At 46.8% G+C, this 26815-nt stretch overlaps 1 protein-coding gene across 3 annotated transcripts in view; it reads right to left on the reverse strand.

The window, feature by feature from the left end:
- The window catches only part of NAT10 (N-acetyltransferase 10), a 722602-nt gene that overhangs the window by 231198 nt on the left and 464589 nt on the right, over window positions 1-26815 (reverse strand). For all 3 annotated transcript variants that reach the window (XM_069623384.1, XM_069623382.1, XM_069623383.1), the window contains exons 20-21: window positions 7549-7682; window positions 5912-5960 (exon numbers count right to left, since the gene is read on the reverse strand). In XM_069623384.1, the coding sequence (XP_069479485.1) occupies window positions 5912-5960; window positions 7549-7682 (183 nt within the window). The remainder of the gene's footprint in view (window positions 1-5911; window positions 5961-7548; window positions 7683-26815) is intronic.

Here is a 26815-nt window from a genome sequence, read left to right on the forward strand (position 1 = left end):
AAGGATAATCCACCTGGACAAGGTCTGTTTGGTAACAGCCTGGCCCAATTGGTGTAAAGCATATCCTACAAAGAGTTGATCGTCCACTCTGACCCCGGACATCCTAGAAATGTAAAAGCTAAAAGCTCTCCTAGGATCCAACCGATGGAGACGCTCCTCTTCCTTACCAGGATGAGGAGGAGGGTAGAAAGATGGAAGAACCACCTTTTGACTCAAATGATATTCAGAGACTACCTTAGGTAGAAAAGAGGGACATACTCGCAGTACAACCCTGTCCTTGTGAAAACCAGTAAAGGGTGGATTAGATGAAAGTGCCTGCAATTCACTCACTCTCCGAGAGGAAGTAACCGCAACCAAGAACACAGTCTTGAAGGACAGTGATCTCAAAGGACAAGAGTGCAAAGGTTCAAACAGAGCACCCATGAGAAACTTCAAAACCAAATCCGGCACCTGGAAAGGGGATGGCGGAAATACATTAGTCAGTCCTTTGAGAAACGGAGAAATCAAAAGGTATCTTAAAGTAAGAACATTCTTCAGACGAGCGCTTAAAGATAGACAGCGCCGCCAGGTAACCCTTAATGGTACCCACTTGGAGGCCCCTGTGGGCCAAAGAAAGTAAAAAAGACAAAACCATAGGAATGGAGCATTGAAAAGGATAAACGTTGTGATTTATGCACTAGTCGCAGAACCTGCGTCAACAGCAACAGTACAGGGATTTTGTTCCAGGCCGTCTGGCTGAAAGCAACACCTCCATCACGTCATCCGGGAGGTCCCAATCCTTATACCTCAACCTTTCAGAAACCAAGCGTGAAGGTTGAGAGTCTTGACCTCTGGATGGAGAACTTGACACCCCCCCCATGCCCTCACTCATGCGAGAGCAGATCCTCTCAGTGGGGAAGAAGGCGTGGAGGGCAGATGGACATTTCGAGAAGGTCTGTGTACTACGCTCTCCAGGCCCAATCCGGAGCAATGAGGATCAAGTGGGAACCGAACTTCAATAACCTCTGCAACACTTGAGGAATGACGGGGACTGGAGAAAGCGCGTACAGCAGTGGGAATGACCAATCCACCACGAACGCGTCTCCTAAGGCTCCTCTTGGAGGAAATTCCCTTGAGCAGAATCTCTTGCACTTCTGGTTGGCACTGGTGGTGAAGAGATCCACTTGCAGGGTTCCCCAAAGGGCGAAGATCTTCTGAAGGACTTCCTGAGCCAACTCGTGGGAGACCGTGCTCTGCCTGCTCCGAGCGTCGGCCGATGCATTTTCGTCTCGGGCCAGATGAACTGCCGAGATCCAAATTTCCAGCTGGATGGCCCAGAACCAGAGCTGCATTGCCTCTCTGCACAACGGAAGTGACCCGTACCCCCCTCCTCTGTTTGTTGAAGGAATGCATGGCCACTATATTGTCAGTCATGATCTGGACACTCTTCCTCCGTACAGAGGGCAGAAACTCCTGCAGGGCTAGCCCGATAGCCCTCAGCTCTAACAAATTGATGTGGAGTCTGGACTCCTACGGAGACCAACAACCGCTGGCGGTCAAGTCATTGGCATGAGTGCCCCATCCTGTGAGGGAAGCATCCGTCACTACCGTTACCTCTGCACACGGTTGCCAAAACTGTTCCCCCCCACATCAGGTTCCCTTCGTTGGCCCACCAGAAAAGATCCTGGGAGACCGAGACTGGAATCTGAACGGGATCCGACATCTTGCCGGAGAATTGCGACCACTGCATCTTGAGCGCCCACTGTAGGGATCTCATCCGCAGCCTGGCCTCTGGCACCAGAAAAATGCAGGATGGCATGAGGCCGAGCAACCTTAAGAATTAGAAAGCCAGGAGACTCTGGGCATGTTGAAACTTGTCCACCATCTGCACAATGTGATGAGCCCTTACCGTGGGAGGCGTACACTTCCCCAAGGACGTGTCCAACACAGCCCCGATGTACTGGTGCTGTTGGGAAGGTGTCAGGTGCGACTTCTTGAAATTCAGGGACAAACCCAGCCTGTGAAGGGTGCGGCAGGTGACACTGAGATGATGCAATGCTAGCTCGGGAGAGCGCGCCCAGATCAGCCAGTCGTCCAGGTAGGGGTAGACGTGAATCCCCCCCTCGCCTGAGGTATGCTGCCACCTCCACCATGAGCTTGTTGAAGACCCTCGGGCGGAGGTCAATCCGAACAGAAGGACCGGAAACTGAAAGTACGAGTCGCCAGCTGCAAACCTCAGGTACTTTCTGTGTGTGGGATGGATCGGCACATTGAAGTAAGCATCCTTGAGGTCCAGAGACACCAACCAATCCTGAAGTTGAAGGGCCTGGAGGACTTGAGAAAGAGTGACCATCTTGAACTTGTTCTTCCTGAGAAGTTTGTTCAACCAACGCAAGTCCATGATGGGTCTCAATCCCCAGTCTTCTTTGGGATAAAAAAATAAGAGGAATAGCATCCCTTGTTCCTCTCCGCTACAGCCACCAGTACTATAGCACCTTTCTCCAGCAGGCTCAACATTTCCTGCGCAAGGAGCGGATCCAGAAGCTTCAAAGAGTTTCCTCGGTGGATTTTCGTGAGGCCGCTGAAGGAAGGGAAGGCAGAAGCTGTGGGCAATGGTATCCAGAACCCACGCATCTGAAGTAATGGCACGCCATTCTTCAAGATGCTTAGACAGTCTGCCCCCAAAGGCGAACCATGGGACATGGCCTCACGACTGTTTGGAAGCGGCTGCGGCAGTGCCTAAAGGCATAGAGGCAGCTGCCTGAGCGGATTTGGCACCACGATTTCTCTGACCACCACGTGTACTCTTTCGCTGGCCCTCTGACTGGCGGCCCCACTCGGTCTACCAAAGGAGGAGTAGTAACGAAAGGAACCTCCCCTCCACTGCTGTCCCCAGGACGAAAAGGCGGAGGATGACGCACCGCAGCGCTTAAAAGATTTTGCCCCAGCTTTTGAGGTCTGCAACCTCTCAAGGCTCTTGTCAGCCTTGCTGCCAAACAAATGTGCGCCATCAAAGGGCATGTTGAGAAGACGGGCCTGCACATCTGGAGCAAACTCCAACTTCCGCAACCACGCAAATCTGCGTATAACGGTGCTCACAGCCATGGATCGGCTAACACTGTCAGCCGTATCCAAACCCGACTGAAGGGATTCACACATGACATCCTTGCCGTCCTTCACAAGAGCAAGGAACCCATCCCTGTCTTCCCCCTCAGGAATATGCTCAGCCGCCAAAGAAACAATTCCACAGAGTGTGTGAAAACCTTAAGGCACACGTGGAGTTGGCCGATTTCAGGGCCATTCTCCCAGCAGAAAATACCTTCCGGGCCCAACCGTCGAAGCGCTTGTCGTCCCGATCCAGAGGGATGCTAGGGTATTGCGCCTGCCTCGAGGTGGCTGTAGCCGCCTGAACCACCAAACTCTCGGAAGTGGGGTGAGTAGATAGAGAGCTGGGGTTGCTAATGGAAGGGCAGTATTTCTTGGTCAAATACTTAACAGCCGGAAGAGATTCCAGGGACTGCCAAGCAACTGCCACCCTTTTCTGCAAGCTAAGATTAAATGGCAAAACAGGGTCAGAGGACGGACCTTGATCCATGATGTCCGTCAGATCATCCTGCACAAAGTCTTCAGGAGGACTAGACCAGCCCAGATACTCAGACTTGCACCATGAGTCTCCTATAAGAAGACTCTGCATGAGCCTCGGGCTCTGGTCTACCAAGCTCCACTTCCGGGGAAGTGTCCAGCCCACTTGCATCATGGAGGGTCTGCCTCAACTCCTCCAACTGTCTCCAGAAAAAAGTGGATCATCAAGGTCACCAGGTTCCTCAACCTCAGACCTTTCCTCCTCTTCATAAATATCATCCAGAGTGAGTTGAAACCCAGGTCTGGGGACAGAGGAGGGCCTTGAGGCCCAAACCAGCCTCACAGACTTCGACGTAGCCTTCCTTGGAGGATCCACGATATCCGGGTACTCCAACAGCAAATTTAGAGAAAAAATCCCCAAAGGCGCCGTTGTGATCGCCGAAGGCTTCGGTGTAGACACAGGCGCTGACGGCGCCGTGGGCTGATACGACGGCAAGGCATTGATGTTTGAATCGGACAGACATGGCACCGAACTAGTCGACGCCGGCCCCAAGCCCTCAATAGGTTGCTGCGGTCTCGCTGGGGACGAGGACCGAGACCTAGAGACATGTCTCTTGCGACCTTTCGATTCCTTGTCCGTACGGGACTGCAACGGCTCCCGATGTGTCACCACGGAACAAGACCGATCCTGGCCGGCTTCGTCAGAAGGCGCAACCAGACCCGTGTCCTGCGATTGAAAAATCGCCATCATGGATTTCTTAAACGCTGCCCATTCCTCCGGAGTTGAGGAATTTGTAGGGCACAATCCTTCGAGGAGGACGGGGAAGGCGACCGGTGACGGCGCTTCCTCAAGTGCCGGGACGAGGAAGAAGAGTGGCGGGAACCACTCTGGGACTGAGATCCCCGGGGAATCCTTCCGACACGAAGAGTCGCCCCTCGAGTCATCAGTGGAAACCCCCTTGGACTTGGAAGCACGGGACTTAATGGGCTTTGAGCCCTACCTACCTGGAGCTTCCCCTTCCTCTCCGGCAAGGCCTTGGCAGTCAGCGACTGGCATTTCGAGCAGTCGTTGGTGTCATGCGACTCGCCCAGGCACCACAAACAAATGTGTGGGGGTCGTGAGCAACATCTTCGACTTGCAGACCCGACAGGTCTTCAAGCCAGACCGCAGAGTCGGAGGGGTCGAAGAGAAAGACATCTTCTACAAAGAAAACACGAGTCTCACAAAGTTAACACGTTCGCGGAAAAATCGGAACTGAGACTACGGGTGCCGTGCGTCCTATTTATAACATCCTGTGACGTCGCCCTCGACGGAGGCCTTCGAGGGACATGGACCCGACGCCATTGACGCAGGACGCCCTCTGCCGAAAAAGTTTCCGAAGTGCACAGCCGTGGCCATTACATGTCAAAGATGTGGAATGCGTTGGAGGACACAATCCATTCGAAACTGTGTTGAACTCTGACTTTTGAGCAAAAGGCCCCTCAAGTTAGGATATTGTTCTTGTGATTGGTTCCAAACTTGTACTGCATCTAACTTACTTACTGCATTGCTTAAGTTATCTGATGCCCATTAATTGAACCTAATGGAGATTGCATTATCATGTATTGTGTGGTAGTACTACCTGCTATTTTCATTTTTGAGAGAGCTGCAAAGGCCAAAAATAAACAACTATTTTTATAATTGACTAAACTGAATCATTGTGTGCTAGACTGTGTGGACTCATCCACCTACCTTGATTGGGTTTTGGCTAACCTCTCAGAACTCCCTAGCTTCCTAAAATCTGTCCACTGAGCCTGATTGCAGAACTCCATCTTAACAAGGTGTATTCGCCTTCCCCTAGGGTAAGTGGTTGTAGCATTCCCAACAGAGGGTGGTACACAAACTGCCTTAACAAAGGTTCAGTAAATCTTTCCAGAAAAACAGAAAAGAAAAAAGGGTCACCAGATCTAGGACTTTTACCCTGACCGATTTTCATCCCCCTTGCCTACCACTTCAAAGCACTTGTTCACTATTAGCACAGTGTCACTGTGAAAGTCTGGCCTCAAGTTGACATATTGCAGAACATTTATACAAATGTCCCCAAATCTCAGCCCAAGTGCTAACCAGTTTGTAATTTTACATCTAGTGGTAAATGGCTGCGAGGCAGTGATGATGCAAGTGGTTGAAATACATCTTTAGGGATTATGAACATTTTTAAATGATTGTCATTTTCTGTGTATGGCAAATAAATGCACTGTCAAACTAAATGCATTTCCAAATAGTTTACAGAAATTGTGTTTAGTAATAACACAAACACTATCCACAAATGTTTGGCGCACGTGTAGAAATACAATTTCACAGTGAACTTACTGGAGTCTGCCTTAGATAAACTGGTACAAATCCACTGCGCTTCCAGAACCTGGACAAACAAATAAGAGTTAACATTATTCTGTATAATTAAAAAACAGTTAAATTAATACCACCATTTACTGCAATGGACTTTGCATAAACGACCACAAAGTGCTTACATAAAAGGCTGAATCAAAACAAAAGACCTCACTTGAATTGATGAGGCAAATGCATTGCTGCAACACTTAAGTTTCAACAAAGCAGAAATATATGTGGTGATGAAAATGAAATCAGTTCGGAAAGGCTGCTTTGTGGTACAATGTTTAGCATACAGCCCGGGCAGAGTTTAACTCTCTCAGGTGATTTAAGGCTCTCTTGTTTGGGTACAGCCATCTAACCCCACTTAACTCAGTACCATCCTCATGAATTTCCCAGAGCAGCCGAATCTAGCCACTGACAGCTGATACAGACAAAATCCTAACAGTGGATCATGCCTGGAGTCTAAGAATGAGGCACTTTGGAGAGGTCATCATTCTCTGCCCACTGTCTTTGCAACTGTCCCTCCAAACAGTAGAGTCAGCCACTCACTTAGACAAAGTTACCTAGCATACCCTATGAATGTGATAAATGTTTGCACTGGAACTGCACAGCATCCATAACTTGTATATACATTTTCTTGAACTTTTATGTATATGTCTTTTAGATGTGTTTTTACTCTGGTTTTGAGATTTTGTTCAATTGGTCCTCTTGTTTGATTATCATTATAATTGAGTTTATTTTGATTCCTTTGTATTGTTTAAGAATGTGCCATTAACATCCATTTGCAGTTTGCACATTTGAATCATCCCTGAGTCTCTGCGGGCTACCCCGGTTGAGTGATCCCCCTTCATTCACCTATGGATACCCCCCAGTCACTCCTGTTCTTTTCATTTGTGGGAATTTATTTAGATCGATTTATTTCCTGCTGATATATATGTATATTTTTTCGAGGTTCACAATTGGCATTAGCACTTTACCACAGTATGCACTTTATTTTCTTACATTATACAATATAACCTTATGCATTGCACAGGTTTTTGTAAGCTATTTAATTCTGTGTTTTAACATATTGAAATAAATTTATATGAAATCCAATAAATGTAATTTTTTAGTATATATTAATTGATGTATTGTGATCTGCTTTATGACCGGCATTACTGAGTCCATTTCCATAATGGTAGGACTAGGTCTCTAAGGTGAACTTATATATTTCCCGCTGACTTGATTTCTGTTCATTATGGTTGTGCTCTTCAGACAGAGGACGGTAGGATGGCAGACAATCGAAGTAGTGATAGGTGGGAACAGATTCAGATCAAACATTTCACCACAGTCCTAGGATATCCTGGGTTAGCTGCTCCTAGGCCAGAGATGATTGAGAACCGTCAAAAGGGCCTTATCTCAACCCCCCCAGACCCGATAGAGTGACAGGATTTATGATTCCTTTTTAATAGGCTATCAAAGCTTGGGGAAATTCAATATAGTGGTTCAGAGTTAAGTGATATAAGTGGCCATCGCCTAAACAAGCCTTAGAATGGGAAAGGTGCCAGCAAATGACAAAGTTAGATGGTGCTTGGATCTAATAATCATGCATCTTCAGAGTAAACCCATCATTAACTTACTTTAATAGTTGGGGTGTTAAACCGTATGACACTCCAAGGTAGTCCAAGCTTTCTGCTTGTCGCTCACTTAGTTTTAGAAGTAATGGAGGCAAGTCTTTTCTTGGTTTCACAGCCTCTTCTATCAAACTAACAGCCTGGAGGAAAAACAAGAACAGCAGATTGAAGACCGTCTCAAGGATCGATCCATTTTACAACATGCCCTAAAGATTAACTAAATGCTGATAAAACGAGGCTTAGAATCTGGACTACATTTTTATAAGAAGTTATGAAGCTGTGCAAAGAAATGTACAAATGGTTTTATAATGTGGTGTAACATGTAACAAAAAGCCAACACTGATATTCTATAAATAATATAAATTTGCTACAAAGAATCTCTGCTGAAAAAAAATCCTTGCCCAAAAAAAACAAATTACTTTATATATACACAAGTTAATAGCGCTTACTTGAAGCAACTGGTACCATCAATCAGTAAACATTAAGGAGGGAGTCCTATTTTACACAAACCCTTAAAGTGATTGGATACCTGAGAATTTAAGCGGTATAAAATAATAAAATTGCAAGCGGAAAATGCAATCAGTTCTGCTCGCAGACTTACTCTTCTGCATAGTTTTCCCCAACAAAAATATTTCACTCACGTAAAGTAGAAACTGTTATCTGGTGCCTTTCAAAGTCAATGTTGCAAGGCTGCTGCATGCAGATAGTAAGGAAAGATGTGAAAACAATGTGGAAGCTAATAAACTGATAGAAGTGGAATGAGCAAGGTAAGTGGCTGAAGTTAGAACTTGCACCAAAAAGGATGTTTACCATACTTTTTCAAAGGCCTGCCATACTGTTTCAATATGCGTTTATATTGGATCCCAATCTAAGGCTCACCTTTTCATACCAGGAGTGATTCAGGCTCAGGAATTTTCCACCCACCCCAAAGCAGACGCGCACAATTATTATTTAACAAAGTTATTTTTATGAACTTGGGAAATGCCAATTTAACATTATCAATTACCTAGCATCTCCCTCTCCCCTTTCAGGACAAGAAACACACAGGTTTGCACAGAACATCCATTTATTAATTAAATAGCAACAATTAAATCAATTTAACAGATGCACACTATACATCTATAAAATCACAATGTCAATGGTTATTACAATGAAGGATGATCAAAGAATCATTAACTTCAATGTAGACTTTTAATGCACACGCAACACCATATATACATTGGGTTTGCCCTGAGCGCACATCCACCACGCGTTGAAAAGTGTAGAATGGCTCAAGAAAAAGCTGTCATTTGATTAAAAAAAGAATGCAGAACATCCCTGTTAATCGAAATATCTCTACCTCTCCTTTATTGAAAAGAAAAACCTCTCTGCATACTCAATGGACATGCAAGCCTCTCAAACATCATTAATCTTTACTCAATTAAAAAACAGGCTGTTAGGAAAGATTTCTCTTTTGGTAACTTTCCCTCCATAGTTTCTATGGACCCCCAATCTTTTTGCTTTGCTTTTTAACCGGTTCTGACTTTTTGAGATGAAGTACTTCCCCCTGCCTTTTGCTAATTTGTTATGGGAAATGTGATCGGTCCTTCAGACTATCAGTACTGGGAAACTATATGTCCCTTTTTATCTTTTACTTTTCGTAACTTTAACATTGCACACAGCATCTTACAATAAAGTGCAACAGGGATACGTTTGTATTACCCTAGCCTTTTACACTTAGGATTTTTGAATACTTTCATCTGTGCCGAAAAAAACGCTGGTGAGCAGCAAGTATATTTTTACAATTTTTGTGTTATTTCTAGTGTGAACATTTGCATTTACGGCTACTAAACGTGGCTGGAGCCCTAAAATGGCCACGCCACAAGGTTTTCGCTTGTTCTTTGGCCATATTCTAGTTTGGCCTTCTTCCTACCTTGCCAGGTGAGGAAATCCTATATAAAAGGGCAGGCGCTTGCCCGGAGGGCTGCAACTTTCAAAGACTAATGATGCCTTTTGTGTGCATGTGTGGCCCAGAGGGGGGTGGGACTGTCTGGTCCCACCACACAAGGTCTGGATGTGGGGCATGAGTGAAACCAGTAGTTTTCCCTGATTGGACAAATATTGGCTGTTTGAATGGCGCAGATTCCTACCATTTGCGAGTTTGTACTTGCTTGGACTTGCTTCCGGGCCGGATTTTGGAAAGGAAGAGGATTCCAGCAGCAATTTCATCAGATCAGCATTGGAGCCAAGAATCCCTCGTAGACCAGCTGACGAAGACTCCTGAAAAGGCCTGGTATCCCTTCCTGCGTCTGGCCCCGTGAAGCCCTGCCGAACCTCTAAAGACCCTGAGGGGTGCTTCAGCCCATGGACTAGTGGGACCAAACAGTCTCAAGGATCCAGCCGTCCGTCCTAAGGATCCAGCCGCCCTCAGCCTTCCGAAGGGTCCCTGGACCACCCGGTGGACTGTCCAGCTTTCTCATGGGCTACACCGCCAGAAGCATCCCCATTCAGCATTTGCATCTGGAACTTTGGTGGTCGCTGGTTTGTAGTACAAGTCACCTCCCCTGCAAATTTCAGCCTCCCAGCCTCAAGGAATCCCGTGCTGGAGAAGCTCCTACAACTGCAACTGGAAGGAAGCCTGCCATCGGCTGTGTGCAGTGGTCGTCGCTGGAACTAGACTTCCCCCGTTCTAAGAAGTGTCCTGAAGAGGAGTGCATTTGCGGATCTTGTATTTATTCCTTACCAAGGATTGCATCTTCCATTTAGACAAGATTGGAATAATCCTTGCACCCACAGCTCCTAGGTAGTTCTGACCTGAACCAACAGTGGGATATCCAACCTTCTGAGACCCAGCTGCCCCCCAGTCGACTCATCAAGTAATTTGGGGAAATCGGAGTCAAGGTGTAAGTAAACGAAAAGTCTTTGTCCTTTTCGAGTGAAATTCTCACCACCTGTGAGTCCCCCAGCACTTTTTGGACTTTAATTCGCTTGAGTGGTAATCTTTTTCGACACTCATTCTTTTACTCTGTACTTGGGAAACCGTTTTTCTCTCTTTTTGGTACTTTTTAATGAAGTTATGCTTTTATCCATCTTTTCGGCAACTACATTTTACTATTGCAGCACACAGCACTTTGAGAAGTGTTTCTGGAAGCTCCTTGAGCTTTCCTTTTTATTTTGCCTGGGTTAACTACTGTTACCAGGACAGGAAGACGCCCCTTTGTCCCCCCCTGTGTTTTATTTTGTGAGTTCAGCACAACCCACTTTATGTGGAGTCCTAAGGGAAAACATTGTCTCCCTTTTCTCACTGTTCCAGTAACTTTTAGTTACTGTGTTAGGCAAGATTGTATGCAGTACGGTATCCAGTCATTGCATAGAATACAAAGCATTGAATGCCAAAAGCATCGAAAAAAAGCATTGAATGCATTTTAAGTATTATGGGTTTTAAGGGGTAAAACAATGGGGGTTGAGGGGACCCTCCACCCACATTAAAAAAAAATGCATTTGATGCTTTTCTTTTTAGATGCTAAGGCATTCAATGCTTTGGCATTCGATGCAATCACTATAAACCATGCAGTACCCTTTGGGAGACTACACCACCTTGCCCTCCTGGCAATAGGAACCCAACCTTTGGTAGAAGTCTGTACTACACAGGTTGGTAGTGTGGCTGAGCAGCCAGGCTTATCCCAAGAGGGGTCAATGTGAGCTGTAGGGTTGTAACAGAGATTCACAGTGACAGTTATCCAAATAAACTCTTACACTCAAGGTTTCTTGATTAAACAATTATTTATTAATTTAACAGTGAGTTGAATAAGCCTTCTTCAGAAGGGAGCAATTATATGTAGCACACAAATATACTTCAAAATACACACTCCGTTTCAGTAAATCAGTAGATACCCATTGGGGATGGCACACAGACACTTCCTACACCCTAAGGTGACTTAAATAACTAGGACACTGTGGACATTGATATATCACCGGTACATTTACAGCAATACTGAGTTTGGTGTCAAAGAAAAGGTTTTTGGTAATAAAACAAAGGTTAACAAATATTCTTAAGCGGGTAACTACTTTTTGAATCCTCCAATGCAAAATAAATTACCCCTTTCCTGGGGGAAAGGTAAAACACAAAGTCAGAGGTAAGAAGAACCAGGACAGCCGATGTTAAGTTAGCAAAAGTCAAGGTGAGCTGAAGCACTTCTTGTAGGTAAGTAAAAAAGTCTTGAACAATGTTTGAGAAGTCTTTGTAGAAAAAGTAGAACCAATGTAGGGCCACATTAGGCTTGTGAGGGGCAAAGCTGCAAGCAACTATGCAAAGCAACAAAGACAAGTCTCAACTGAGAGCTAGCAAAGCTACAACAACAAGAGGTAAGTCCCCTTAGTTTTACAGTACCTTTGGTTAGAAGAAATTTATTGCAGCTGGCTTCTGTTCCTGTGTAGGTCTGCAGATCCTGTTCCTGGGCCCCAGTCATGGGGACAAGAGGGAGGATGTCTGGGCGACTCCTGAACTATGAATGGAAGGTCAGCAGCAGCAATGGGCAAACTTCGAATCAGCAGCACTTTGTGATTCCAGCTCCTCGCGCCTACAGCAAATGGCACCACTGCGGTTCTCGGATACCACTATGGACTTTCCTCGCATCTGGGGTCCAGCACTCTGTTGAGGTGGCTCAGACTTGGTCAGTCCTGCTTCCTGGGAGTCCGGAGAATCTTTCTGGAGCTCGGGTCCGACTTAAAAGCGATACACTTAACTTGGTGCTCCTCTCCATGGCACTTTGGTTCCAGCAGCAGAAGTACAGGCAGGTCCGAGAGGATGTCCAGACGAGTTCACTTTGGGGTTGATTGGTCCCACCAATCCAAGAGAAGAAGTCGTCCTTGCAGGGCCTCTCTAGTGGAGGCGAATTTGGAGCTTCAGCACAGCAGCAGGGCTTCACCAGGCAAACCAATGGTCCAGGAGTTGCAGCAGGCGTCTCTTCCAAGTTCTTCTTCGGATTCCTTCATTCAGTGGTCGACTCTGCCTTCCAAGCAAAAAGCCTCACCTTTTTATGCATGTTTCTCCCATTCATTCCAGGCTAGCTGTCAGTCACACAGCAGGGTGGCTATCCTCCAAGGACGGCCAGCCAACCAATCACTTTTGGTGCATTCCTGTAACCAAGGGGATTAAGCACAGGGAGTTTCGGGCACCGCCCTCACTTTCTGCCCCTGCCAGACATACTGGAGCCAGAGGCGGGCTTCACCAGTGAATTCCACCAAAGACAAAATTAACAAAGGGACCAAACCTGGTTTGGCGCGCAGAGTAAATCTCAAGAAGGACCTTTCCAACAATAAATGGCGAAAAAAGAAGAACGGGCCATTTTGACAAAATGGGCACCCATGGGTGCCTTACTGCAGCTGCGAATCAGCCCGTGGTAAAAACGCACAATGGTAGTAAAAAGTAAACCACTGCCACCAGCCATTAATTGTAGAAAGGGTAACAAAATGTTACATGAGAAACTAGACAAAGGGGATACTAAGTAACCCCTCCAGCACCCTATTGTAAGATAGTGTGTGCTGGGTCTAGAAAGTTACAAATGTGAGTAAAGTCAATTTGTTAGACTCCAAATCCAAAAGAAACACAGAGTTCAAATCACAGGAAAATACGAGAGAGTGAGAAAAAGGTCTCACTCTCTCCAGTTGAGAAATTAAAAGTCCTAAAGTCCAGCAAAAGAGCTGGGGATCTCCAAGGTAGAAGGGAATTAGCACATTTCTGAGAATTATCCCTAACCTACTGTTTCAAGTTCATCTGACAAGCTGGTGGCAGTGTACCTTTTTGCACAACTTTTTGTGGACTTCTAGCGCAGGATATCTTCTCAGCTGCAGTATGAGACACAGGGGTCACCATTTGCCTAACATGGTGGCTGTACTTGAAGCCCTTTTCCTGGTGGCTTGCTCTTACTTTAGCCTTATTCTACCTGCATGGGTGTGGGAGGTCTTGATAGGTCTTTTGTCTTTGGTAGACTTCCCTTGGGCCCTAGGCCACACACATCTTAGGGTTTAGACTTCTAAAGGTTAGGGAATTAAACTTGCGACTGGTTCTTGTTGGGTAGAATTTCATTTGTGTGCTATATTCTCTGATTTGTGAGTCCCCCAGCACTTTTTCCTGGACTCTTGGATTTTTGTGATCAGCTCTCGAGTGAGCGGGACCTTTTTCCCCAGTCAGTATTTTTCTTTACTTCTGGGAACCTCTTTCAACCCTTTTGGTTGCATCTTTTTGGAGTAATGTTTCCTCCACCTTTTAAGGCATCTGCAATTTATTATCGCATTACACGGCACTTCCTGTGCAGTGTTGCGGGGAGCTCTTTGCGCTGCCCTTATGATTTTCCAACGATAGAGGGATACTTTCTAGCCTGCCCCAACATTTATTTTGTAGAATCAGCACACTGAACCTTATAAGGAGTGCCAAGGGGACATAATGTATCCCCTTTTTCACTTCTCCTGTAACTTTTCAGTTACAGTGGCAAGTTCTTCTGAGCAGCTGGTGGCAGTGAATATTTTCTACCAATATTTTGTGAAATGTACACGCAGGCTACTGTCGAAGCTGCGGTAAGGGACACATGAGTCAACATTGTACTGAAAAGGGCAGGTCGTCTTTTTTCCCCAACTCTTTATGACTTGTCCTTTCTTGAGCCTTCTTCTGTCGTCCTGGGTGGAGGAGGTCCCCGCTCACTCTTTTCTTTGCCAGGCCCCCATTGCGAAGAACGCCCGAAGGCGCCAGCGTGTCTGGGAGGAAAGGAAGCTGGGAGTGCACCGAAACTCTGCAGGTCTTTGTCCTCCAGTATGTCTGCTTGAATCCAGTTCTGATTGGGAGGCTGGCTGTCCCCATGGGAGAGCCACCACCCAAAGTTTGACTGTGGTATGACTGCTGATTGGCTGGGTTCCTGCATAAAGGCGATGGTCCTGGAGCAGAGCAAAAGAGTCGACCCATGGAATTAACAATCCGAGGAAGAAGAAGCAGCAGAAGGATGTCTGCAGCCACCTCCAGCGACCGCCTGTGACTGCTGGGTGACCGCTGCTGCTCCAACATCCTCTTCTGATCGACAGGGAAGATCCAGACCGGACAACTTCCTCCCCTGAACTGATGGGACCAACCAGTCTCAAGACCATCTGCATTTTTAACTGTTTCTCAAGGGCTGCAACCATCCTGGACTGCAATTCCCCAATACCTTGGTACCTGGACCAATTTGCTCTGCATCATCTCCTGAAGCTCGATTTTGGCTGGATCTTCGTGGGCATCCTGCTGGACCTACTGTGACTCAGACTTCTTACCTTCCAAGGTGGGGACCCAGTGAGAAGTCTGCCGTGTTACAACCGTTGCTGAACAAAAGTCAGTGACGAGTCCCCAGCTAGCCAGTATCATGAAGATCGTCTGCTGGACGACCCATCGCAAGAAGTGGACCCTATGCACCCGCCAAAAGTTCCCTTTTTAGCCTCCAGGCCAAGAATCCGAACAGGTGCTGGTGTCAGCTTACCTGGGGACTCCCTGCTGACCGTCTTCTTTCTACAAGAAAAGATACTGTCCCGCTCCTATGTATTCACCTGGGTGCTTGCGGTGTTGAATCATACTCTTCCTGAGCTTTCTGCGACACTTTGGGGGGGACAACCCATCAGTGTTCTCTAAGGCCTGAGGACACTGGTCATTTTCTCTACAATCCTTCAGGAGGGGGTCTGCATGACCTCCCTGAACCACCTTTTACCTACCTGCAACACAGAAGAAACCTGCTATTTTTGACAACTTTGACATCGTCTTGTCTGCTTTGTTCTTCTGCACAGGGGCCCTGGTCCCCCAGTGTTCCCACTGACTTTAGACACTCATTAACAGACAATGCTGGCGTTTCTAAAGTATAGGTTGCCTAAAAGTACTTCCCAATATCTGTGTTGCTTACCTTAAAAGTGGGTTATAATAAATGATGTGCTAAATTTGAATGCTACTCTATGATGAATCGGATGAGGTCATCACTCCTTTCCCGAAGGTAGCCTCTCCACATGTGGCCAGAGGGTGGGAGCCGCTACCCGATCACGACCCTGGGGGTGGCTTTATGAGGGATGACCACATGGTGGGAGGTGATGCTCAAAGGGATACCATGGCATCATCAGATGAAGGCACATGCCCCCGTTCCCTTTTAGGGATGTTCCTTCCATACCTCAAGCTTTTATGGCTTGTTGTAAAAGCTCCCTCCCAGATCTACTTATAACCCCTTCCGGTATCATGTTAAAAGAAAACCCAGAAAGGCTCAACCTTTTCATACATATGAGAATAATGAGACTAGGAGGCTGAAGATTAAGATCCATGAGACTGAGACGAGCAGAACGCACTTATGACAGGAGCCGGGACATTTAAAAAGCGGAACCTAAATGGAGAAAGAGCTCCCAAGGGAAGCTGTGTCCACTCGACGCTGACCAAGGGACTACCGAGCCGCTGAAGAAAAGTCTGTGGAGCCAACTGGCTCTAGGGGGAGGCAGAAGGAGGAAGGCTGCAGGAAACGGTTTACCGCTCTAGGACCACACCAGAACAGAAATGCAAGTCTGGTTGGCGGCCGCGGGAACCAAAGAGCAGCACTTCAGCCGCCCGAACACAGAGAAAGTCTCAGCAATCCGGCTGGAGCCGTTAAGGACGTGGAGACCGGCGAGTGAAGCTGGTGAACTAGAGACGGAGCACCAAAACACTGCTCCCCGTCTACCGCAAGAGAACCGAAGAACGCTACAGAAAACCGGTGCATCCTAAAGAGGGAGATTGGGACACTGAGGCGCTTCAGCAATGATACCGAAGAACGGTTAAAGACAGTGAATGGAATGTAAAACATATGTGACACAATTTTGCCAAAAAGGAACTAATGGAAATGAGTATAATCAGTATAACAGTGTTACAAGTGTGTGAAAGGGAAGCAAAGCCCAAGAGAGGTCAAGGGGGGAGAAGGATAAACACCCTCACCTCATGAACTCTGTGACATAACGACAATTGCAAGTATATAAAGAGACTTATGGTAAAAGGCCTAGCAGGAAAGTATACCAGGCAAACCTAAATCTGCAAGTGTGTGAGGAAATTCAACATAAAAGCCCTGCCAAAGAGTATACCAGATAAACCTAAGGGTGCAAAGTGAATTGTGTTTAAAGTCCTGTCAAGAAGCACACCAGGTCAAAGCCAAAGTTTCAAAGTCTATAGAGCAGACCAGATAAAGTCCTAGTCGAGCAATACGACAGGCCAATACAAGACTGTGAATAAAGTCAAACTAAAGTAGAGGCAAACCTCGCAAGGGAGTACACCAGGTGTCGTGCATGGTTACAATTCACATGCAAGTTGTTTTTGAACATACGTGTTTTGTTGCTAACCAGGAACCTTCAAAGGATATTTGTACCCTTGGGAATCTTAAATCTCTTGAACAGAAACCTGGGGAAGGGAGTATCCCCTGGAACGGTGAACCTTATCCATTGGGAACTTTGTGTTGGAGTATATTAACAGACTTCTAAAGCACTACATAGACCCGAGGGTATCATGGCACTGAGGATTACCTGTGGTGGGATCCAGTTTGGGAAGAGCAATGGTGCTGGGGCAGAGAGGCTAAAACAGGTGGGTTTTGAATGCCATGCAAAAGGCAAGATGATCAGTAATGGTGCGCAAGGCCAGGAGGAGCGTATTCCAAAGCCCCAGAGCCGAAACAGTGAAGGCTCATCTGCCAATTGTGGACCTGGTAAAGCAGGCAGCACACAACAAAGCTGATTAGCAGATCGAAGATTCCTTGTGGGAGCACACACAAGCTTTTCGTGTAGATAAAGTGCTAAAGAGTCATAGAAAGCCTGATGGACCAGCCAAAGTGTCTTAAATGTAATTCTGATCTCAACCAGTGAAGATTCCGTAACACTGGCGATATGTGGCCAAATTTGGGGAGACCTACTGCCAAGCGGGCGGCAGAATTCTGCAACACTTGGAGACGCTGTATTGAAAACTTGGGTTGGGAAAGTAGCGCTGCGTTGCAATAATCAAGAATCCCCGACATGGAAACAGAAACAACCCGGCTCCACAAATATGCACAATTATAGGGATAGATGTTCTTCAACTGCCTAAGCTTAGCGTGATTTATGGTGCATCTGGCACTTTAAGGGGAAGCAGAAAGGGATTAACCTATTTTTTAAAGTTTTTTTACAACGAAGCCCAGTGAAGGTGGACAGAAATCGCTGGTACAGAGGGCCTTGGCAGCTGAAGAACGCCCGAGGACCATAATTTCAGTTTTCTCTACATTAAGTTTTAGCCAATTAGCGTTCATCCAGATGCCAATGTCATCCAAGCAATTTCTCAGGGGAGAGGCCATCAGATCCTGATCTTCATCAATTCTAAGAATAAGTTGCGTATCGTTCGCATATGCATAGAACCTGAACCCATGAGAATGAATTAGTTTAGCAACACAGATATTCAAGAGAAGAGGTGAGCAAGCAGAACCCTGAGGGACTCCACAGGTCAAGGAGGACAAGGAAGAAAGAAAAGGAGGAAGTGAAAGCACTTGCGTCCGATCCACCACGAAGGAGCTAAACCAATCCAGGACTACCCCCCAATTCCAATCACTTCGAGACATTGACATAGAATGTAATTGTCAATTGTTTCAAAGTCAGCAGAGGGGTCAAGCAGTATTAGCAGACCTACTCCGCCCTGGTCAAGGATCATGGTCAGTTCATCAATGACAGACACAAGCAGACTGCATACCCATTGTTGGATGGAAGCCAGATTGAAATGTGTCAAGAATCGAAGACTGTTCTAAAGAATCTCTAAGTTGGGGGTACCAATGGCTTCCAGAGCCTTGATCAGAAACATTAGTAGGGAAATGGGTGAAATATTTGTGAGGACTACAGGATCCAGGGTAGGTTTCTTCAGAAAGAGCGATATGATGGCACATTTAAAAACGGAGGGAATGAACCCAGTGGTCAGGGAATGGTTAAGTGCTGTAGTAAGCAGGGTCCAGTTCCGGCTTAAATATTTTTATATCTTATCAGGGATAGGGTCCATTGGGGAGTTGGGGGGGGGGGGGGGGGGGGGGATTTGAGATAGCTGACAATAATAAGGACCAGACTTGTGTAGCAGGAGAAAAAGACAAAGGAAGCCGGTCCACCTCTTAACACCCTCTACGCGGAGATGTATCTCTGATTTTTACAATTTTTTTAACAAAAGAACAGAGTGAGTCACACATGGCCTGAGAAGCTGGAATAGTTAACTTAGCAGACGCTGGGGAGCATAATTATCGCACAAATGAGAAAAGCATTTTAGATTGGTTGTTTGCTCCAAGGATGCGTTCCGAAAAATATTTAGTTTTAGCATATAAGATAGCTTTGCGATAATGAAGACACTGATTTCAGCAAAACGTTCTTGCAATCTAAGTATGCTTGGCGCCAGAGGCCTATATTGTAGCTTCAGTGCTTCTACATTTTAAGAAAGTCAGGGAGCTGGTGAGCTTCTTCCATTTCTTTATGGGTGCTAACTCATATGCTGCGAGATTAAAAGCAGTGAATAGTGCAGAGATAGGGTCCGTGGGAGGGAGAGCCGTAGCAGCAGCGCGACGATTGTGAATAGCAGCAAGCAAAGTGGCGAGATCATCAGAGGAACAAGCAAAGGAGGATAGCCAAGTTGGTTTGCTACTGGGGGGCGTTGGCGGGGAGTGTAGGAGAGCGATATCTAAAAGGAATGACATAATGGTCAGACCTCTCAACCGGGAAGTTGGAATGAGCAGTCATACTGCTAGCCTCTTATAAAATAAGATCTAAGGTATGGTGTGACAATGGTTAGGACCCGAAATCCGCTGTTCGAGATTTAAATCAGCCACAGTGGCCCAAATATTGGCCCCTTGTAAATCTGCGTGATCGTCAACCCAGAGATTGAAATTCCCCAAAATGATAAGATGGGGGTGCCTCAACTGAAACATAGCAATACAATCAGCGAAGGTTGTAGAGAAAGAACTATCATATGATGGTGGGCGATACACCACTAGAAAATGAGCTCTAGGAGTAAGAGAAAGTCACGCTAATAGCAGTCCGATTTAGAGGTGACAGGAATGACTGTGCGTTTTAGGTGTTTCTTAAAAATCAGCGCTGTCCCACCTCCCGGGTGAGTGTCGTTCCGGTAGGCATGCAGGATAGACTAGGCCGCTGGGACAGCATGAAGCAGGTCAGGTATCAAGGTCTCTGATAACCAGGTCTCTGTAACACAGAGATCAGGATTATGGGTACATAAAAGATCAGAAAGATCAAATTTATGTTTCACCATCGAGCAGATGTTTATGAGCAGACCAAAATAAGGCATGCTTTCCAATAGCGGCTACAAAGCAGCCTGTATAGAGTGAGGCTGCTAGTGTAAACGCCAGCTGGTGGGGCAAGTTGAAGGAGATCCGTAGGGTATTTAATTACCCAGAGGGCCTCCCTAAAGGGGGAGCCCAGACCCCATCCGGTACACGGGCCGGTTTGCCTTTTGCGTGTCTTCAGTGCGCATTAGGCACACCCGCTGCGCAGACGTGGTTGTCGGCACATAAGTGCCGAGTGGAAGGATCACGTGACAGTGACACACAGAGCGTTGCCGGTCAATGGCCAGAGAGAAGATACTGCAGCGGCATCCATTGGGAACATCTATATATTTCTTTTGAACTTAGAATTACTTTTAGAATGTAAGGGCAAGAATAGGAGTTCGGACACAGGACAGTTTTGCTTTGGACATCTTGACATTGGACAGATTCTTAGTTTTTGGTTGAGGTAGGAAAATACCTCTTAGGATAGGGAGGCAGTTTTGAATAAAGGATTATGACAACAAACTTGAAGTCCTCTGTGTCCGTGTCTCATTCCTGTTTCATCACACTGCTTACCTGTATATCATCTAAGCGTTTACTATTGAACTGAGTAATGCTTAACAAATGTCTTACTGTAGATACAAGTGAATACGTTTACTTACCAATAATTCTAATACTGTGTTAATTGCCTTAATATTTATAATAAACAACAATAGTTTTATAAAAATGACTGTGTATAAGTGTATTCTTGACCATAGGTGTGCCCTGAGGTATTTGGTTTTACCTACAGCCCTTCTCCCTCCTAGACCTGGCTGCTCGTCCATTGCTACCAAACCTTTTGGGTAGTTCAGGCCAGACCTAAGAGTTGGGGCCCTATACATCTAAGGGATGTACATGAAAATATCAAATCCATTACTGCGAAGCAGAAAATGCAGATTTATTTTTCTTTTATCCCTTTTCTCCACATATACATGTAGGCGGAGACCCCAGTAGTTCCCCCATACACCCCCACATTTGCTATTAACTTAACGCATCCCTCACATTTATATGCAGTGAAATGGGGCTGTACAAAACTGCATTTTTGGCTTTGCAGTGATGGTCTGCAATATTTTGTAGTAATACCCATCTAAGATTGAGTCTTCTTTAGTCCTACCATAGGTGGAATTTAGTAAAACTCCCTAACAGTTCTCATTTAAACTGCATCTGCATACCCTTACTTGTTTTACATGGAAAGTTATTTTAGGATCCTCCTCCCTCCCCTTACTTGTCCTTCCCCCTTACCGCCCTCCCCCCCTCCAGCACTATCTGAAATGTGTCAGGCCTAGCACGATAGTCGCTTATTTTGTTCCTCCCCTCCCTTTCTGCACCCCTCTCCCTCACCTTTTGTTTTTCTCTGACTCTACCAGAAATGTCGTCAGGCCTAGTACGGTAGTCGCCTGTGTTTCCATTTCCTTCCCACTCTCCCCCTCCCTTCCTTATCAATGTCTTAGCTCTTGCACTATCTGAAATGTCATCAGGCCGAGTACGATAGTTAATTTCACATCCTTACTGTTCATGGGCTGCAAGAATATCATTGTATTTTCCCTTGTTCCCTCCCTTGCCTTGGAGCGCTTTGAAACACATTGTGTATAGGAGCTATATAAATAAACTATCATATCATGCATAGTGAATGAACATACTAGTGATTATATATATTTGTATTAGAATGTTGCGTTATAATACTACCTGCTAATTTCATTTTTCAGTCTGTTCTAAAGGCATAAATGAATTGGTTCTATGTCCGTTCGACAGTTTTTTCTATTTTTTTTGCCGAAATTAATCCATCAAAAAAACAAATCAAACCCACTCCCCCTTATTATTACCACCAGACCACTCCCCCTAACCCCTCCCCCTATATATTTCAATTCGTTTTTTCGATTGTATTATTTTGGTAAAAATTCCAGTGAAAGAACTACGGTTGATGAAAGGACAGTTTACCAAATAAATTGCTGTATTTTTATGACTGGCTGTCTGAGGCTTGACTGCTTTCCATTGCTACCTTGATTGGGTTTTGGCTAAACTCTCAGAGCTCCCTTTCACCATAACTAGGGTAGCCTCCTAAAATCTGTCCACCTAGCCATATTCTAGAAATTCATCTTAACAGGTGACGCTTTAGCTTAAGCCACCTCTTTAGACAGTAGGGTCAACCTTCAGTAGAACTAACTTGTTTTATCTATATCATGGGGGAGACTGGCCAGAGGTTTCACATTCTTGTGGAAATCCAAGGTCTCCCAGTGTTAGGAAAGGTTTCTCTTTTAGGCAACTTTCCCTCCATATTTTACGGACCCCCAAACTTTTTGCTTTTGTTTTTGACATGTCCTGACTTTTTTTTACAGACAAGTGAAGCCTTCATGTTCAATTCCCTGGCCTTTTTGCAAATTTTTCTTGGAGACACGGACTAGTCCTTCAGACTGTCAGTACTAGGAAACGGTCTCCCAGTTGTCTTTCTACTTCTTACCTTCTTTGGTAACTTTTTAACATTGTACACAGCATTTTACAGTGCAGTACAATGGGGATACTTTTGTGTCACACTAGTCGCTTAGCTATGGGATTTTTGGTTACTTTTGAATGTGCCTAAAGTCAAGCTGGTGGCAGCAGATGGGATACATTATTCACCGTAATTGTATTTCTGAGGCTTGAGGATCTGCTATATTTTTAGTATGCACATTCGTGTTTACTGCGTTTGGCTATAAACAGTGGCTGTGCCATGAGTTATTTCACTTGTTCTTTGGCCGTTTTGTTGTTTGGCCTTCTTTTCCCAGTGTCAGGAAATCCCTAATATGGTAATGCATTTGCCCGGGAAAGCTATTTTCGCAGGCTAGTGCAAGCCATTTGTGTGTGTTGGGCAAGAATTGATCCCTTCCGGAGCTTCTCTTGTCGATCAGAAAAGGGAGTTTCAGCACAAAAGCAGGGCGTCACCAGGCAGTTCAACAGTCCAGGAGTATGCAGCAAACTATTTTCACGGTTTCTTCTTCTGGTTGTTCTTCCCAGTGGTTGACTCTGTCTTCAGTCCAAGAAGCCTCGCCTTTTAAGCAGGTTTCTCCCATTCATGCACAACCTAGCTGTCACTCACACAGCAGGGTGACTGTCCTGCAAGGACAGACAGCACCAATCAGGACTGGGTGCATTCAGGTAACCAAGGAGACAAAGGACAGGGGAGTTTTGGGCACCTCCCTCACTTCCAGCCCTTTCAGACACAATAGAGCCAGAGGCAGGTTTTAGTACTGAAGCCAGCCAAAGGCAAAATGAACAAAGGGCTCAAACCGGGTTTGGCACGCAGAGTAAAACCCACGAAAGACCTCACAAACAAGAAGTGGTGAAAAAAGAAGACCAGGGCCATTTTGGTACTATGCTGCAGCTGAGGATTCAGCCTGCGGTAGAGAAACACAATGGTAGGAACATTAAACCACTGCCACCAGCCATTTAAAGTAGTGAGGGCAACATACAAAATGTTACATGAATAAGTAGGAAAAGGGGCTAATAAATAACCCTGCAGCACTCCCCATAAGATCAGGTGTGCTGTACCTACAAAGAGAAAAGGTAAATCAAGTCAATTTCACTTTACTAGTCTTGGGAACTGTAGTTCACCCAAGAAAAGGTATTTAAACCTTATGAGAAATCTAAAGGATTTATCTGTGACACTGCACTGAAGCTTAGTGCGAAAAAGGGCTCACTCTTTCTAGGGTTAAAATTAAAAAGTCCTAAAGTCCAGCAAAAGAGATGGGGGTCTCTAAGGTTGAAGGGAATTAGCACAGAAATGAGAATTCTCCCTAACAGTCTCTACTATAAGGAGCCAGGAATGAAACTAACACAAGGGGTTCATAGTTTTGGTCAAAGACTTATTAAAATAAAAGGGGTTGGGGAAATGACACTCTGTCCCTTCACTAGAGGTGTTTCCCTACCTAAAACCAAAACTAAGGGTGCGTCAATGTCAGAATGTCCAAAGCAAAACCGTCCTGTGTCCAAATTACTATTCTGGCCCTCACACTCTAACAAAATAAACTCTAAGGTGAAAAGGTTAATGTCTTTGGCCATGAGTGGTTTGGGAAAATGCGTAACTCCAACACAAATGTTCACGAAAGACAGAGTTCCTTATTACAGAGGGCAGCTCCCTTCCCCTGGAATTCCCTTCCATCTGTGGTATGTTCAAAGATATCAGTTCCTTGAATGTCTCCTAATTCAAAGTGCAACTGTTCCAAAAAAATAACTTGGTTATTTCTCTTTATCTTGTTGGGATACCTGGTGTATTCTCTTGCAAGGTTTACACTACTTGGTTCCACGCAGGTTTGTGACAGTGCTGTGGGCGTAGGCGGACTGAGTGGAGCAGTTTGGATCCTGCAAGCTCCTCTCGCATCTCGACTCCGCTACTGCGCCATGCCCGGCTCCCGGGGGCCAGGTGAGTGGAGCCCAGACGGCATTGCCGCCTGCGTGACTGCGGGTCCCACACATGTGGGCCTATCAGCGAGTTTTCGCCTAGCTTGATGTTGAACCGGCAGTGGGAGCCAGCCGGACAGGACAGGGAGAGTAGTGCTTTGCGTTGCCTCCTTTCTGCGTGTGGGCCAGAGGCTCCTCACTCCCCGGCGGGTGAAGCAGGGCAGTGCCCCCCCGAGGTCAGCGGCACGCGCCGGCCAGGTGGTTATCGGGTGTGTTTCTCTGTAAAGAGGGGCGGCCGCCCCAGTGATCGCCTTTGTGGTTGGCGTCGGCGGCCCACCTGGAGGTCCCCGCTGCCTGGGGGCGCCCCCGCAGGGTCATTGTTCCGCCCAGTCGACACAGCTCCTCATCCGCACCTTCCCCCAGGCATCCGGGACTGTCGGGTGTGGGCGGATCGCCTGCTCGGCCTCACTCCTCTGGATCCCCAGCGGACAGGGCTGTCTGCATGTTGTGCTGGGTGCATCCGACAGACTTCTCACCGATTCCGCTGCACCCGACAGGCGTCTCCAGGCAGTTGCGTAGCACGGAGCCTGGCGGTCGAGGCAGCCCGGCCCCCTGCACTGTATGCCGCCCCACGTCGAAACACGCACTCAGCTGGATCGGATTGGCAGAATTCATACACCGGTACGTTCAGTGGGACTCACAACGGCACTTTCCGCCAGCTATCTGTTGGTTTCTGCTCTCCAATCGGCTATAAATTCAGGGTTAATGGGAGCCCAACGTGGAGCTCAAAGCAGAGCCGCCATCTTGGTGGGCTCTCTAGCGCCCTCTCTGTTCTTAATCTTTGTATGTGTGTTCAGCTAACAGTCCTTTACACCCTCTTGCTATTACTAATGGCCTCTGAAGCTCTCAGGTTTCCACTTGGCCCTCTCCCGTACTTTAATAATTCCTGTTACCTGGTACTTGGTGTTGGGAGTCTTCACTGGATTGGGCTTCGTTTTCGTGAGGGTCAATTGCCTTTTTCCACTCTCGTCACAGCTCGCTTCCTAGGACCTGTACAGCTGGCTGTCGGGAAGCAGGCCAGGGACTCGACCTTCCTTCCCTGAACGTCCAGTCACCACCTCTCTGTCTACTGTACATGTCTGTGAAAGTGGCTGTGCGAACGGGTAGGGTTAGTAGTTTTGGTGTAGTTGTTCATCCGCCCGGTCTACCCTTTACACATCACGCCACCACGACCCAATCTTGTGTCCTATGAATGATGTACCTCTGGTTAACCAGGGTGTTCTGCCACTTCTCTTGTTTGGCTTGCCTCTCTCCCACTGGCCACCAGCTTTCAGTTGTATAGAGTTTGGCGATCTACCTCCATGTGGAATGCCTACTCCCTTCTTCGTTTCTGCTTTCTCCATGCCAATCCCCCGTCAGCCTTCGAGACGACCTTGTGCGTTCCCTTGCACCACACCCTCCATGTCTCTTGCTGGAGCTTCTCAGGCATTCCTTCGGGTTTTCTCTTGGATTCGATCTCTATCTGGTTCTCAATTTCTTTCTCCACCTCAGCTGCTCTGTCCCATAGCGTCCTTATCCCAGAAAGGAATCTCTGTCCAAGTGATCCTCCCGCATATTACCATACCTAGAGGGACTATTGGTTAGCGGCCTCACCTCCCTAGCCTCATGTAGAGGGGTTCTGCCCTGGTGAGAAGTGACACCATCTGAAGCATTGTCACAGGAGTGAGTGGTTCTGCTGTTTGATCGTCCATGTTTGTGTGGTGAATATGTAGGAAGGCTAGTGTAAGGAGTGATTGTAAAGCAAATGTTACAGAGTGAAAGGAGAGTTTGTGTAGCTTAGTAGAGTGAAGGAGGGAATCACTCAGCAGAGTGAAGGAGGGAACAGCAGAGTGAAGGAGGGAACAGCAGAGTGAAGGAGGGAACAGCAGAGTGAAGGAGGGAACAGCAGAGTGAAAGAGGGAGTAGTGGTGCAGAGGAGACGGTAGAGGTGCGGGGGAGAGAGTAGAGGTGCGGGGGAGAGAGTAGAGGTGCGGGGGAGAGAGTAGAGGTGCGGGGGAGAGAGTAGAGGTGCGGGGGAGAGAGTAGAGGTGCGGGGGAGAGAGTAGAGGTGCGGGGCAGGTGCGGGGGAGACGGTCGTGGTGTAGAGGAGGGAGTAGTGTTGGGAAGGAGGGAGTAATGTTGGCAAGGAGGGAGTAGTGGTGGCGAGGAGGAAGGAGTGGTGGCGAGGAGGAAGGAGTGGTGGCGAGGAGGAAGGAGTGGTGGCGAGGAGGAAGGAGTGGTGGCGAGGAGGAAGGAGTGGTGGCGAGGAGGAAGGAGTGGTGGCGAGGAGGAAGGAGTGGTGGCGAGGAGGAAGGAGTGGTGGCGAGGAGGAAGGAGTGGTGGCGAGGAGGAAGGAGTGGTGGCGAGGAGGAAGGAGGAGGGATTAGTGGTGTGGAGGAGGGATTAGTGGTGTGGAGGAGGAGGGATTAGTGGTGTGGAGGAGGAGGGATTAGTGGTGTGGAGGAGGAGGGATTAGTGGTGTGGAGGAGGAGGGATTAGTGGTGTGGAGGAGGAGGGATTAGTGGTGTGGAGGAGGAGGGATTAGTGGTGTG

The sequence above is a fragment of the Ambystoma mexicanum genome, chromosome 11 (assembly GCF_040938575.1).
Source record: "Ambystoma mexicanum isolate Mex_15411 chromosome 11, UKY_AmexF1_1, whole genome shotgun sequence".
Taxonomy (NCBI): domain Eukaryota; kingdom Metazoa; phylum Chordata; class Amphibia; order Caudata; family Ambystomatidae; genus Ambystoma; species Ambystoma mexicanum.